The sequence below is a fragment of the Hyalella azteca genome, unplaced genomic scaffold (assembly GCF_000764305.2).
Source record: "Hyalella azteca isolate HAZT.00-mixed unplaced genomic scaffold, Hazt_2.0.2 contig4222, whole genome shotgun sequence".
Lineage (NCBI taxonomy): Eukaryota > Metazoa > Arthropoda > Malacostraca > Amphipoda > Hyalellidae > Hyalella > Hyalella azteca.
In genome coordinates, this window is record NW_025934443.1 from 45,841 (window position 1) to 61,831 (window position 15,991).

General features: G+C 38.4%; 1 protein-coding gene across 3 annotated transcripts in view; it reads left to right on the forward strand.

Annotated features, from left to right (window-relative positions):
* LOC108677608 (vascular endothelial growth factor receptor 1) overlaps positions 1-15,991 on the forward strand; it is a 68,856-nt gene that overhangs the window by 14,956 nt on the left and 37,909 nt on the right. Inside the window, exons 3-24 of one of the 3 annotated variants that reach the window (XM_047879926.1) lie at positions 886-1,025; positions 1,706-1,765; positions 2,075-2,162; positions 2,678-2,811; positions 5,181-5,313; positions 6,001-6,155; positions 6,962-7,109; positions 7,296-7,459; positions 7,997-8,138; positions 8,782-8,972; positions 9,080-9,230; positions 9,531-9,692; positions 10,587-10,751; positions 11,057-11,196; positions 11,357-11,492; positions 11,985-12,245; positions 12,748-12,969; positions 13,285-13,477; positions 14,018-14,168; positions 14,288-14,705; positions 15,043-15,185; positions 15,701-15,823. In XM_047879926.1, coding sequence (XP_047735882.1) covers positions 886-1,025; positions 1,706-1,765; positions 2,075-2,162; positions 2,678-2,811; positions 5,181-5,313; positions 6,001-6,155; positions 6,962-7,109; positions 7,296-7,459; positions 7,997-8,138; positions 8,782-8,972; positions 9,080-9,230; positions 9,531-9,692; positions 10,587-10,751; positions 11,057-11,196; positions 11,357-11,492; positions 11,985-12,245; positions 12,748-12,969; positions 13,285-13,477; positions 14,018-14,168; positions 14,288-14,705; positions 15,043-15,185; positions 15,701-15,823 — 3,620 coding nt within the window. Of the gene's footprint in view, positions 1-885; positions 1,026-1,705; positions 1,766-2,074; positions 2,163-2,677; positions 2,812-3,794; positions 3,940-5,180; positions 5,314-6,000; positions 6,156-6,212; positions 6,275-6,961; positions 7,110-7,295; positions 7,460-7,996; positions 8,139-8,781; positions 8,973-9,079; positions 9,231-9,530; positions 9,693-10,586; positions 10,752-11,056; positions 11,197-11,356; positions 11,493-11,984; positions 12,246-12,747; positions 12,970-13,284; positions 13,478-14,017; positions 14,169-14,287; positions 14,706-15,042; positions 15,186-15,700; positions 15,824-15,991 lie in introns of those variants that run through there. The other 2 variants (XM_047879930.1, XM_018165855.2) reach the window with 2 other exon arrangements.

A 15,991-nucleotide genomic window follows, 5' to 3' on the forward strand; every position in this document is an offset into this window, starting at 1 on the left:
TCACATCAAAAACACCAGAAATACACTGAGGAAACAAAAATAAACTTAATTATCCTGACGGAAATAAACTAGGGACAGTGAAGGCCATTTAAATTGTACGCAACAACCCATATTTGAACAACCAATAAACCGTATCATAGCGAACTTCAAACTACTTAATTAGAACGACTGTACGTCTAACAGCAGCTGAGCTCCCATGAATAATAGCACTGATTATTCTATTTAGGCAGCCATATCACAATAAGCGAAGTTACTAAGCTATGAGCAAGTAATAATCAAATAAATGCTACAACGAGAAACTAGAACTATGATTTCGAAAATACAGGTTAAAAACGAGACATCGAGAGACTCTACATAAAATAAGTGCACGGTTGGTCCAATATGGAACATATTGATATTTGAATATAAATGAGTATAGGAAATTAATTGTAATGAAGATCCGCTTGTAGGAAAGATGCAGCAAAAAAGATTTAAAGGAATCGAAGCAGTAACGGCATAACACTTGAATAACACTTGAATAAATATTTATTCGATTGAGATTTAGTAATAATACGAAAAATAACATTCATGCTTAAACATCGTTGACTCATTCCCGGAGCACCGTGGGCTATCTTACATACACGTGTCCTGTGACTGAGAGTCCGACACTTTACGCCCGTCTCATAATCACTACTTTTACCTTCAAATTCTTGTGTTTATTATGTCGACCTTCTTTGCACGTGGTGCTGACGTGTAAAAAGTTATCTGTTATATTGATGTGAATGTTATTTTACTAATAGGTTGACATCATTAGTGTGCATTGAATTTGTGATTAGCTAAAGAAATTCATTGCATTTAATTTGTAATTTCTGAAGAGTTTCGCATAAACCTTTTTTTCTGCTGCAGGTAGCGAGGCTTGCTCCAACCCACCCGTTATCAGGGAGAGCGACGCGGACGGCAGCTACATCTTCAAGAAAGAAGCAAACAATAACTTGGTTCTGCACTGCGATGGCGGCGACTCCAGCGTGTCTTGGGTCGTGGAGGGGGTGAGTGACGACACAATCTAAATGTGATACACTCGCTCTGGACCTCGTATTGTGCGAGATCGACGCGTAATTTGAGTTTTGCTTTGAGACATCTTGGTTCAATCGAGAAGAACCTATTTTCATGTCAATGAAATCATTTTGTTCATTATACGAGAGCTGATGAGTCGAAAGGCCTTAATTGTTAGTTAACCTAACTTAATTTAAAGTTGAAACCGGGCTCCAGAAGGTATTAGGGCAGAATCAGTCCCGAGCTAAAATTCGCATTTGTGCATATGGAGCTGCTTTTGTTACAGTCGTTGTACCCACATTTTCCCTCTTTTCTCATTTGAAAAGCTTCCAAGTTTGTGCCAGCTTTTGTCATTACCATCGACTTTATTACGTTTTTGGATAACTTTTAGTGTAACCTCAGATCTTTGTGCATTTAAGCACCGCAAACATCGGACGATATTTTGATTGTTTATCGGGAAACTGAACACTATTCGGTAACCAGTTCTAAGTTATCTAAATTTCAATAAAATTTTATGCTATTCTGGTTTGATAATTTTTATTTGAAGTTTTTCACCTCCACGTATAACCTATTATTTAAACTTTTGAAAAAAAGAATAATATTTGTTCACGGAATGTATACATGTCATATAAATTTATTCGCGTAATTTATCTCGACGTCTTTATTTTTACAGGCTACCTGGCACGAGTCAGCGAGCGTCACGCAAGAACCCCCCAACACTGCCATTATAACGGTGAATTACTGGTGCATCAGTTATTACCATTATTGTACATTCAATAGCAAAATTTTATGTATATTATATAGTTTTGTGAATATAATGTTAATTACATGCCCAATATTCTTCACTACATCTTTTCATCAGACTGTCTGTAAGGATCAATGTTTACGATGTTTCTCAGTATTATTTAATTTGATTCTATAAATAACTCGTGAAGTAATTAGCTGCCTCGCTCGTGTTATTTTGAATCGTATATGTTCCCAGCATCAAGGGAGAACATTTTCCTGGAAAGCAGAGTAACTGTTAATAAGTTTGTTCGTGCAGATAACTGACGTATATGTCGAAGACACTGGCTACTTCGAATGCCGCGCCAACTCTCATTGTTCTTCGAAAGTTTACGTCTTCATCGACGGTGCGTCATTGAGTGTTCGGATGTTGTTAGGCTAGAAATACGTCGGTAATATTAATTACGCAGGTAGACAATTGAACTTTTTTTCGTTGCTTTTTGCACTGAAATGATGAGATGGTTTTTCTTGTGTGCTTGGTATTATACAAATTATGTCCTTTAGGTCCCTACTTCATTCCTAATCCTAGAAGAGATTTATTTTCAGTTTAAAACTGAGATTGAGTGTATTTAATTCAAGCTAAAATTTTGCTTAATACTAATTTGTTGATTGAGGGTTCGATTTAAACCTCATTGACAAAAGATGACAGATGAATACTCGCTGGTACGATAGCAACTTTTGGCCGATCATAATTTCAAATTTAAATCTTCTAAATGTACATTATTACTAACTTGTGCATAGCTATCCTCAGAATAGTGATCGAGTAAGATATTAGAGCGAGTGTTCTACTCAGCGTCACTTAAGGAAAGTAATTTAACTTAAATTAAAGTTGCATCGAGTCAGAAGTGAGTGTTTGTTGCAGATGGCGCCCACGGATTCGTGAATCCTAATGAAATTGAGACAGTGCAGGGGACGACCGCTGATCCTGAGATCATAATCGACTGTCGCACCAACAAACCTGACACCGTCGTCTTCCTCAGCAAGGACGGCGTCAATGTAAGCCATGGCACGATTCAGAAACATATACAATATCTTTCCATTGCCCTGAAACATACCTATTCAATATGTTTCATGGCATTTCAGAGGGAGTGTTTTTGATCCAAAATCTTGGTGTGCCTAAATCTGTATTACCAAACCATTCTGCATTATATTTTGAGATTGAAATCTCAAAATTGAATAGAATTGATTACACTTAGGTATTGATTACGTACTAGGCATTGAATCATCAGGTTTGACATACGTAGCGGGGTTGATAGGTACTGCATTAATTATTTCTTGAAGGACTTCTCTGTAGAGTCTCTGAACACAAGAAATTTACCTAATGAAATATTTTTGAATGTCTTCTTTGCATTGTCTTAAGTAAAATGTTATGACCAGCTGTGCCCATTTGCTGCCTTGTAAATTCGGCACTAATAATTTTGCTTCAACGTAACCGTTTCCAATATTCCTGAAATATACAATACAGATTTTGGCACTTTTCTTCCTTTAAATCTATGAGAACCTCAGGATTGAACTATTGAGAGAACCCTCGTCATATGAGTGCCCAATAGTTAGCCTTCGTATAACATAATATGAACTCTGTTTAAAATCGAGTAAAACTCTGTATTACCTTGAAATTTCCGTAGATGTGCGAGGTAATTTACAAATAAGTTCACTTGGTAGGTTCAAATTAATGATGCAGTTAATGACCTTATTTAACTCTGTTCTGTGGCTGGCCCTAGCATGCGTGTGCGCATCACAATGCCTCATCACAATCATGCATTCACCACAAATGTTTGTTACTCGTAGTATTTCTGCTATGAATTGTATTCGATAATGGACAAGGAGAGATTAATTTATCTAAAAAATTTATTCCTATTTAATCCTATCTAATTCACGGAAATTGGTCAGCAACTTCATGATTACAAAAATTGAACTCCGACCATTTGGGCTTCCGATAATTATTTCACAAGATCATGACGTCGCTCGTCTTCCATCAGGTGAACGATAACCGATTTATGTTCAATGCACGAATTGGTTTCGTGCTCAAAAACCCAGCCGTGACAGACAGTGGGCTTTATAAATGCCACACTAATAATGAACGCCCAGATTCTTTGATACGAGCCACCACAGTCACGGTCAAACGTGAGTTACTGAACACCGTATAACCGCGGCCGTACATTGCTTAGCAATGCACATACGTCCGTTTTGCCTGCTACGCATGCCTGCATGTTCGTAATACTTCGCTGGAGCCTCATGTGGTTTCTGAGCTTTCATCGCAGTATCTTCGACTGAGTCATGCAGATCTTGAAGATAGTCAGACAATTGGGGGGACCGAATTCAACATAAATGATCTTGGATGAAAAATACAGTGGTATCTCATTATTGGCATGTCCCTAACCCATACTATATTCTCTCTATTTCAGGTTGGCTGTAAGGTGTAATGCGCTAGATTGTCAGTCAGCATTAACTAAACGTTGAATATAAATACATTAAGTGTGTCTGAATTAACAGCTTAAATTATTAACATTTTCTATAAATTAACGTTTCCTCATCGCAATCGCATCGAACTCTGTTTCCGATTGCTTCTATATCATCGCAGTTATAAATTACAATTGAAATTCGCTATCCTTTACGATTAACAAGCAACGTGTCATTAACTGCTAACTCTTCCTCCTAACAAACGCCTGCCTTGAGTTTGGGTTGCTCACTAACACATTTTTTGCAACTTATCCCAAGTATTGCAAGAGACATCAGTAATACTGAAGTTTGTTCGTTGAGCTATACATAGAAGTTCTTCACACAACTGATGAGGCTTCGAATTCGAATTTCGCGTTTTTCGACGTTCTAACTACATCATTTAATCAGTACGTTTGTCATGCATCTATAAAATGAATTTATTGATCTTTCCGTTGATCAACTATCGGGCAGAATATGCCAACTCGTAATATTTTTTATAATTAAAAAAAAAATTACTTCGGTACCTACCTCCCCGGACTTTCGTTTACGTGCACACTCAATTTCCATTTTCCTGCTGTTTCCTGTACATGTTATTAATCTTTTTCTCAACGGGAACTTGTCTAGGTTGATTTTCTGTTACTCAATATTACGACTTGAAACTACTTCCTTATTCCGACTTATAACTACTTCATTATTCCGACTTGTAACTACTTCAATTCCGACTTGTAACTACTCCATTATTCCGACTTGTAACTACTCCATTATTCCGACTTGTAACTACTCCATTATTCCGACTTGTAACTACTCCATCACTCCGACTTGTAACTACTTCACTATTCCGACTTGTAACTACTTCACTATTCTGACTTGTAACTACTCCATTTCATTTCTACTGCACGACTTCTGTAGGCCCTTGCTTCTCGCAGGTCGAGGACCACGAGTTCGACGTGAGACGAGGTTTCGTCATCCGAGGAGCCACGGTTACCATGTCTGGCCAGTACAAGTGTACAATGGCCGAGGATAAGAATAAAGCTCGTACTATTATCCTCAAAATCATCCGTAAGATCCTGTATGGCGCTTTACAATTAACAACAATTATTCAAACTTACCAAAGTGAACCACAGTTAGTTTGTTCGAGAATTACAAAAGAGATTGTTTACAGTTCACCATATCACTTCCGAGCCAATTGATACGCCATATAACTTGCTGCTCAGTCTTTTTCTCAGGTTGTTCTCTTTTTCTTCTATTTAAGTCTCTTTACCTAGAGAATTATTCTATTATTTTCGGCTACTAACAGAACTAACATTGGGCTTGCTGGTCTTGTTCAGAGTTCAACTCTTAGTCAATTGTTCTTAATCATTATTAAGTTCTATTTTATATGTTCTGGGACGTGTCAGTTTTTTGTTGGAATTTTAGAATAAGTTTCTAGGGCGAATAAATGTGATGTTTTTGCAGAACAACTTTTTAATGGTTCAAGTTTTGTGTTATGTATACAGGCTATTCCAGTCGAAATAATATCATAATATTTATTGCATGAATTTCAATTCTTTGCTATTGAAAATTCTTCTTATAATAATATAAATATTGACTCGTTAATTTCATCGTCAAATGTCTTTACAAACGTTAACGTCATGAATTCGATAATATTTTTTATCTATTTTTTAAACCTTTCCGCTTATACTTTATGTAACCTCACATATTCTATATTGCAATTAATGTTATTTTAATGGCGTCTCTCCAACTCAGCGGGCACGTTATCTCCGCTGTCTGTACCTTCCATCCAAGCTCCACCTAACTCACATTTCGTGGTCGGTCATCCGTTCCACCTGGAGTGCGTCGTGCCGAGCCAGCTTGAAATAACTTTTTATTGGATGCACGCAGGCAGCCCGGTAGGACTGAAGGTAAGTGCATGTCGGTAACTTCAATTATCTGTACGTTTATTTACGTTGAGTGCGTCGTGCCGAGCCAGCTTGAAATAACTTTCTATTGGATGCACGCAGGCAGCCCGGTGGGACTGAAGGTAAGTGCATGTCGGTAACTTCAATTATCTATACGTTCAATTCACGATGAATTACATTAATTAACCTGTCTAGGGATACAGAAGCCTCCACCAATGTTTTTTATATGTAAAGGCCTAGAATCGGGAGTGATCAGTACTCAGAGGGTTAAAGTCATTTACACATGACACTTTACATGCACGTAAACTTTTGAGCTTTTGGGGGAATCTGTAGCATCAACTGTTGGCGTTTTGTATTTAAATGTATGTCCAGCCAAATATTCCAAATTGTGTCAATATCACTCAAACGCAAGCTTAAGCAAGCTAGTAGTACTAACAGACTAGCTTCAACTAGCTTTATTTATAGACTGGGTACCTGCTGTCATAGGTTTTCACATAATTTAAACTCACGTAACTAAACATCGCCGCTGATCTCATTATTGAAAATTTGTCTAGGAAAGTCTTCACTGGTGATGACAAAATCTTACGAAATAGTATACAACTTCCATTTCAAAGTGGTTTAATGGAAGGAATACGAGAATTACACATAGTTCCGATTTAATAAGCGCGACTAACTAGAAACTCGTTTGCTTATTACCTCTTATCAACGTTCTATGAAAATAGTGTAGCTGTGAGTTATTTCTTTATTTTTATTTTTCATACACTGATACGGTTTCGATGTGAGAACGAATTACGATAACGCTATTCCAGGAGGTAAAGGTTCAGAACAACGACCGCATCAAGAAGTCAACTTACTCGGTGTCGTCCGCCAAGACGTCCGACTCAGGCTCGTACCAGTGCATGGTGAAGAGAGGCATAAATAAATCAGATTCCCCGTTGTTCAATGTTACAATTCTAGGTGAGTAATCACAATATAATACATGAGCATGTATCACTAATTATTTAAAAATTTAATTTAAAATATTCGTGAGACATTGGAAATTTACCGACTGGCTACGATCAATGCCTTATTCTGAAATGTAATTATACACTATCCATTATGACGTAAGTTTGATTGTTTTGTTTTCTTGTGTTGTTCCGTCAGAGAGTAAAGCTCCGGTGCTGAACGTGTCATCGGAACCGCTAATTATTTATGTGAATGAAACTGACCCCCTGTCATGGAAGAGAATGGTGGAGTTCTACCCTCATCATCCCGTGCTGTCTTACAACAATTCCCGCAACGAGAGCATCTCGTCCTCTGGCCCGAGGGTAAGCAAAACATTTTTCAGAGCAAGGACCGCACGAATTTTTTTTAGATGAGTAATGACTAAAATTCTTCTCGAAAAAATTCGCAATTCAACACATTAATTTACAGTCAGCAGGGAGCGAGCAACACGAGTTCTAGAAACGGATGCTGATGACTCCAAAAATGTTTAGTATTTTGATAAATCTATTTGGGAATCAATTTTTTATTGAATCTATGTGGGAATCAAACAATTATCTTGCGTGTCAATTCATTGCGCAACCTCGCGTCTGCGGTTGTTTTAACCGTCGTAAATAATATTTGTAACTCAAGGCACGGGAACTTGAGTTACAAGGTTTCCCCGACAGGAAAAAAAAGTGAAAGAATCTACACGTGGAGACTGAACTTATTACTCTTAACAACTTTCGTAGGATAAAATGACAGATGGTCATAGATTTCGGGCAATTAAGCTTCCTAGTTTTAACGAAGAACGAAAAAATTTTCTGCAACTGAATTGTACTGATACTCGAATTTTTGGAACATCTCGAGATTTTTGTGGACAGGTGAACTGGACGTTCAACTCGACCACAGGAGAAGCATGGCTCTATATCAAGAAAGTTCAAACCTCAGATTTTGGCAACTGGACGTTGGTCGCTGAAATGGGCGACCTGCGCGTAATATCGAGGGTGGAAATCATCGTTTTTAGTGCGTATAATGTTCACGATATCGTGTCGTTATTTACGTCAGTGTATGATTTAAATCTAGTGTTAAGATTCAGTGCTTGCTTTCTGCGGTTGCTACGCTAAGATTTTCAAGATGTATGTGCTACTCAGTCACAGAGCACACATTCACTTTCTTCTGACTCACAGATAAAGAAAGTTATCTTTTCAAGATAACAAAAATCTTGGTGGTGTTCTCAGCTTGCAGCGCAACCTGGCTGTGCCAAGATAGATAATCCCTATGGTTTGATTATACAGTTTTTCTCAATTTTCAAGCTTAAGCTGAGTTGATTTAAGAAAGCCCCGTTCAAGCCAACGTTACGCACAAAACTGCTATGCAACTCCCGAATTGCAATTGAAAACAAACTTGAAATTTTTTTGAACAAAATTTTCGTTGAGGTAAAAGTGGTCTTGAACTCAAAAGTTCAACAATATTTCATTGCTGAACAAATCATGATCATGAACAATTTATGATTTTCGGTGCAACTCACGATTGCTCAATTGTGGTTTACGAGATGCCTACTTGTCCAAAGTTTTTATCTTGAGCTATTTTTTCCTTTGTATTAATCCTGAACTATTGAATTCTTTTCAAACGTACTACAACAGCGATTTGATGTATCTGTACTCAGGTTCACCAAAGGTACAATTGCTAGTACCTAACTCCATGAATCCTGGCCCTGTAAACGTTTCTTGTGACGTCACGAGCTACCGCTTTGTGAAGGGAAGCAACCGCACCAAACAAACCGTCAATATCTCGTGGATGTTGGCTGATTGCGTTGACCAATCATCTTACTGCGAATTGAAGCCTCTCGAAATTCAGGTAAAAATTGTCTTTAACTCAAAAATTCAACAATATTTAATTGTTAAAATATTTATAAACTAAAGATTATTATACATGAACTATATAATCCATTAATTATTTTACAGTCGGAAATACGGGCGAGCGGGAACCAAATTAAGGCGACGCCTGTAGTGGATGGCAGCAAGTTGCAGTACATCAACTCGTCGGTGACACTCAAGTGTGTGGCAAAGACCGACACCGAGGAAGACTCGGACGAGAAAATTATTCTTGTCACTGGTGAGTTGTTGGGTAAAAACTGACATTCCATATACTAGCAGGTTATTATTAACTTAGCGCTTGCGCGATTGCTTTAATATTTTTTAGTTAGTTGACTTCAGGAACGTATATTCTGACATTAATTAGCTGTGATTTGTTTTGAATGGGTTCTCCTGTAGAACTTCAAGTTTATTTCCTTTCTGTTTGTGAATATCACTCAGGTCTAATAAATGCTTACTGAGCTCAATAAGATTATTTCATAAAATTTAATTGAGATATATTCTTTTCACCTAAATCATTACTGTGAAAAAATTTCCCCAGATCTCGCTGATCCGTGGGTGTTCGCCCACTGTAGGGACGACGGATCCGTTGAGCACTTCAAAAAGCTCGAGTCTTCCATAAATGTGGTGGTGAACGACAATTTTGAAGTGTGGTGCAACGCTACCGACATCCTCTACCTTCCCCCCGTGCTGTCTTTCAGTGGTGAGATACAACAACCTCTTCCACACTCCAACATTATTTGAAAAAACTATATGTATAACACGTACTGATGAGGAAAAGCTACCCAATCAATGCGATGTTCTACCGATTTGATAACATATACTGTTTTCTCAATATTTTAAAAACAATTGATTTAGAAACGCACATTGATTTAAAAACAAACTTGAGAGAGCAGGCTTGAGATCCATGTGGAGATCACATTTTACCGATACAGTTGTGAATATGACATGTTTACTGTTAAAAACAGCAAGAAACGCTTGCAAATCGCATACTGGGTCACAAATATTACTTTCTTAAATTTTTATGACCTTGTGACTTTAATTTTACCTGCTGAGATTCATGATTAGCATTGCAGGTGAAATCCTTAGTAACATGTTTACCTTTGTAAGATGGACACTTAACACAAGCTAGAAATCAAATAACTAGATACTCATTCACAAAACGATTCATTGAAGTAAATGAAAAGTAAAAATAATACCCATGTGTCCCACTGGAACGCCTCGTTGAATTCTTAGTCATCAACCACCACCCGTACTCGAACATATTGAAATACCATTATCACTGGCATTAAAATCTGTTTATATTATTCTCACACAGACACTAATAATTATTTACTACAACAGAACTATTTAATTCAAAGTGAATGTCACAGCTTGACATTCTTCGCCTTGCAGTGCTCCAAACCGCACGTCCATATCCATATTTGGCCTCACAGGCCATCCGGTCTCCTAAAAGCGATACCAAGACACGGTTGAGGCGTTATATTCAGGCTATTATAAAATAATTATCATTAGGTTATTTGGTAGATGCTTTTTTTAAATCTTCTGCTCTTTGTCTTATAAATCGTCTGCTCTTTGTCTTATCATATGTTTACAGGAGACGTAGAGCATAAAAAAACCATCTTTCATGGCGACTACTCGAGCTCTAGTGGGATCAGGCTCAATGTGAGCAAAGCTTTGAATGGAACAAAGTTCACCTGCTCAGTTACGCACAAGGGAAGCAATACCGTTGAAGTGAAGAGCCTTGAAGTAGTCGTTGAAGGTATGATGACGAAAACAATTTCGTTTTTGTAAACCTGTATGAATGCTACTAGTAACACACTAGTATGTTAACGAAATTGGAATGATTTGAATTTTACCGATATTTATTGAATTTAAATTGTTTTTTCGATGATTGATAACTGAGACACTGTTGACATTACGGCATTATTTTATGCGTGTGATAGAAGAAAATTAATCATTGTGATCGGTTGACTTTTTACCTTTTGGTTAATTAATGAAGTTCTAGGTTAAACCAACGATTTGACATGGTAAAATGACCTTACTCATGTAACATCGATTTTGCAGACGAAAAACCCATTACCTTGTCGGCCTCGAGTAACACCAAGCTCGATGTCATACCCGAGGTCTACGGAGAAAGCGGAACAAATTACGATATCATTTGTGAACCTGAAGCGAACCCCATGCCTCGTATCAAGTGGCTCAAGGTAGGGGATTGATTGTGGGCTTCCAACGCGTTACTTTTAACTGCCGACATTCAACTCTCCTCACCATGATATTCTGCTCATTGTCGATTTATTTTATCTGTCCATGATTTATTTTATCTGTCCGATGTATGCATCGCTTCGATCATTCCTCCTCCTACAGAACGAGGAAGACTTACAGCGCAACGGAACGGTCATCCACTTCGACTACTTGAAGCCTGGCGACGCGGGCCTCTACAAATGCGTCATGACATGGCGAAGAAAGCAGTACAATGCATCTCTAGAACTCAAGATCAAGGGTAAGAATTCTGCATGCTGCTGCTGAGTTCAACTGTTAAGAATATTGAATTAATATGAAGGAAAGCATTAGAATACCAATGAATTGTGACACTTGAAGAGTTTTCAATAGAAATTTCGTTAAAAATGGGGTTTTGTTGTTCAAGTTTTTTCTTATGGGTTTACATTGCTGTTAAGAGCAGAAACTAGGAAGGAGTAAATGTTTCAACCTATGTAAAAATAGGTGCTTATTTCAAGTATTCTCACGAGACGATATAAACCTAATTATTTCTTGGTTTTACCTCAGTGCATCTGATGCATCTAATTCAAAGAATTAATAATTCAGTGAACAATCAACAAAATCAGCAAATGACTGGCCATACACTGTCCAATTTCTTGTGTATTTATTCATTTTTCGCACATGTTGTATAGTTCGGTTGACCGTCGAAATTTGCACACAAGGCCGAGAAATACACTATAATTTTCCGATGATAATTTCTCTTCATCTTCCTCAGATGACAAACAACCTTCGTACAATAAGTGGGCTCTGTGGGCTGCAGGTGTTTGCATCTTCCTGCTGTTGGTCGCAGCCATAGTTCTAATATGGCGATTACGACGTGAGAGAGCCAAGAGCAAGCAGCGCAAAGAACTCAAACGCATCCTCTTCCATGATGGCAAAACCGATGAGATTAACCCACAGCTCATGGTTGAGGACCAGGCTGACCTTCTACCTTATGACACCTCCTTCGAAGTGCCGCGAGACAGGATCAAAATTGGTGAGAGCTCATCCAGCTGCATCCATTGACATGTTGCAATAATGCATCATTTATAGATGACAATACCAGTTTTCCTCAATGCAGGCACGGCGACGTCTCGATAGATAGAATAGAATTTTATTCCGGCTGACTCCAGAACTGTTAGGAATACATAACTCCTGTTAAAAAATATTATATTTGATAAAACCTAAGTTTTATCTCAGTCTAAGTGTTATTCTCTATGCTTCTATAAGTTGAACCTTATTCGAAACCCACTCTGACTTGTGCTCAAACGAGGTAGATTTCCTAACCTGATTAACTGTACCATGTTTAAGAATGATGAAACAATCTGAAACAACTGATTTTCCGTAACAACTAATGCAACTGTGATTAGAACTATGATCTCTTTTCAGGTCTAGACGTATAAGAATACTATGTGAGTTAGAAATAACCACGTCTAAACTCGTCTCTAATCTCGGAATATATTGTTCAAATCGATAACAAGCGTCTCCAAATTCTCCAGGTCGTCAGCTCGGCAGCGGTGCCTTCGGTCGCGTGGTCAAAGCTGACGTGGACCTTCACGGAGACCAAAACTACCGACCCGTTGCCGTCAAGATGACCAAGTCCATGAGCGACGCTTCTCACGTCAAAAGCCTTGCCATCGAGCTCAAAATTATGATACATCTTGGCAAGCACGTCAACATTGTCAACCTTATAGGAGCCAACACTCAAAATATTGATAAAGGTTTGAATGACATATAATAATAATATTATATTATACTATTTTGATATAATATTTAAGATTTTAGTACCGCAACCGTCGTAAAAGACACTATTTTTCTCTAAAAATTCGTGACCATTTCTTTGATCCAAATATAGCCAATGAATTGGTACGTATCAAATTAGTTGCATTAGAGATTCTTTAAGAGACTATATTTTACTCGAAGTCTATAGTAAAGATTTCAAAGCCTTTTTGGGGGGTTTTATGAATTTTTTCAATCACTATCTATCAATCTACGAGTGACCTTATTTCATCTTTCCATATTCCATCCATTTTCAGAGGAGCTTTGGCTATTGGTCGAGTATTGCCAGTACGGCGACCTTCTCTCATTCATACATCGCTACCGCAAGAAGTTTGTAGATCAAATTGATCCTGTGACGGACGAAATAAATTACAGCTTCATGGCGGTAACGCCCAGCGGCTTCGCGTCTCCGCTCTCTCCTGGAGTCAACAACTACAAGAAGCGCGGCAGGTTAGCTTTTATTTTAACGAAGAAGGCTAGGCCTGCTTTGGTACTTCATATGCGGATTGCATTTTACTTGTCACCAAAGAACAGAAGCAAATGCTGGATCACGTATGCTCATACGTGAGATTTTTATCGAGACGCAATTCATGATGGCTTCCTGGTGGAATGATTTCTGGAACTCGCTTATAGATGGCTCACAAATATTTGTTTGGGGGGATATGAAATTAGGTCTCACTTAAACAAACGTTTGATGGAATTGTTGAGGAAAATCAAGCGAACACTATCTTCTAGATCTGAACTCTGAGTCATTTGCAAAAGAATGCAATGCACTATTTATGGTATCGATCATGGCTTCAGTCTATTTCCGTAATCTTTAGAAAAACTTGAAGCTTTTTTACTTGAACCACGCTAACCATCCTGACTTAAACCTTTAGTCGTAGCATGTTGAATCCTCTTTCGAAAAACGATAACGAATTCTTCGCTCTCACCGTTCACCTACGCAATGAATTAATTTCATTTTTATAATTCTCGTCGATTAAATTTCAGACCGAGCGTGTCTAGCGGAGGCCCGGGCCCTGATGGTTACCTGGTCCCCAACTCGGTCATCAGCCCGATTGTGTTGGCAGATCCTCCAAAGAGGCACACAGCTCGCTCCTCCAGCCACTCCTCGCCTCGATCTCCTCCGTTGCCTTCCTCTGTACGTTCTCCAAATCTGGTCATTGTTTTTCTTACTTATGTACCGGTATTCGCCGTGTATCCACGATGTTTCATTTCGAAACACAATGTTGAATAGGACTTTTTTTATATATTCGGCAGGCCACTGGATCCCAGAGCTTCTTTGCCGGCAACCCAGGCTACGGTGTGCTGGAGACTCTTGTAAATCCCGAGCCTCCAACACCTGCCTCAGCTTCTCAGTTTCCTAGCACCCCACCACCGACTGATATTCCACCAGACGCTGTACCTTCATCATCACCGCCCCCATTCACCACACCCTACGTCAACGTGGGAGTGGTACAGTCACCCAATGAAGAAGCACTCCAATCCCCCAATCGCGATGCTCAATCCTCTCATCCAAGTCCCCCGCCGTACGTCACTCAAGGCTTCACGCCCACCAAGTCCCCGCGTAGACTAAATAGCATCAGCTCCAGTAGGTCAGGTTCAATGAGTGTTCCATACCGCCGATGCAACAGTGAAATGACCACAGTCGGCTCCTCTGGACGGCCTTTCACATCAGGTCGGTTTTTGCTTCCTTTCACTCCATAAAAAAATTTTCGTTTGAAACCCGACATATTAATGGCTTTGTTTTTGAATCAAAATTTTACCTCGCCTCCATATTTAATACGTCTCAAGTAAAATATCATGCTACAATCGGATTTATTATTCAATATTTGCTGTGATAATAAAAAGCTCTGGTTTTTATCTGTTTTAAGAGATATTTATATAATTTTTCCCTTTGATATTAGAGTGCTTATATGTCTTGTGAACCATTTATTGTATCTTTTGTTTCGTTTGCTCGTAGTCCAATCATCATGTAAAACACGGTTAATAATTAAGGCCCTTTCACATAACAGATGTTTGGCTGGACTCTCAAGGTAACCCAATCAACAACGATGGCACGGCAATCCCAGGCCTTGGACATCCCTTCACTACCACGGAGATCATCTGCTGGTCCTGGCAAGTGGCCCAAGGCATGGAGTATTTGACGCGGAGGAAGGTAAACTTGTCATGGCTGGCTCACTGTCTTGATTAACATGGTCGTTGCAATTTGCGTGTACTGCATGGCAAGCGATGCTAAATTATTGTTCCTGCCTCTAGAGTCCTCCTTTTTTGCAATTACTTCCACAGATAGTCATAGAAAAATACGTATTAAATCTTTTTTTAAAATGTAGTCATAAATTATGTCTTTTTATCGAAGAAGTTTTTTATTGATTGAAGGTGTCTTATGAATGTAGCATAGCCAAGATAGTCAAGAGTATATATTAGGTTTTTAATTCTCAGTATTAAATAAGGGCTACATATGTTCTTTATTTATTAGTCATTAACGAAAACCTATTTAACGGCTTCAATGTTTAGGAACGGGATTCATAAATAATTGTCGTTGTCTAAGTTTTGTTCCTTGAGCAACTCAAGGCATTCATTTCAAGCTTTTTTTTATGTCATTTTCAAACATCGTTCCAAATTTATATATTCATTGTATCATAAATTGAAATTAATCTCTAAATGCTTTAGATCCTCCACGGCGACCTTGCCGCACGAAACCTTTTACTTGCCGAGGGCAACATCGTCAAGATCAGCGACTTTGGTCTCTCCAGAGACATGTACAAGAAAGAAATCTACACCAAGCAAGGAGATGTGAGCATCACGCGGTGCTTCTAATGACTATTTGGCTATATATACTAATTATAACTGTTTTTCGAATCGAGAAGCCTTTTTATTAGGACCACCTACTTTTCGACAATGCTTAGCGTTCTTCAAGCGTTGGTCATAGGAGCTATTCAGCTTTAAACCTTGACTGTGTAC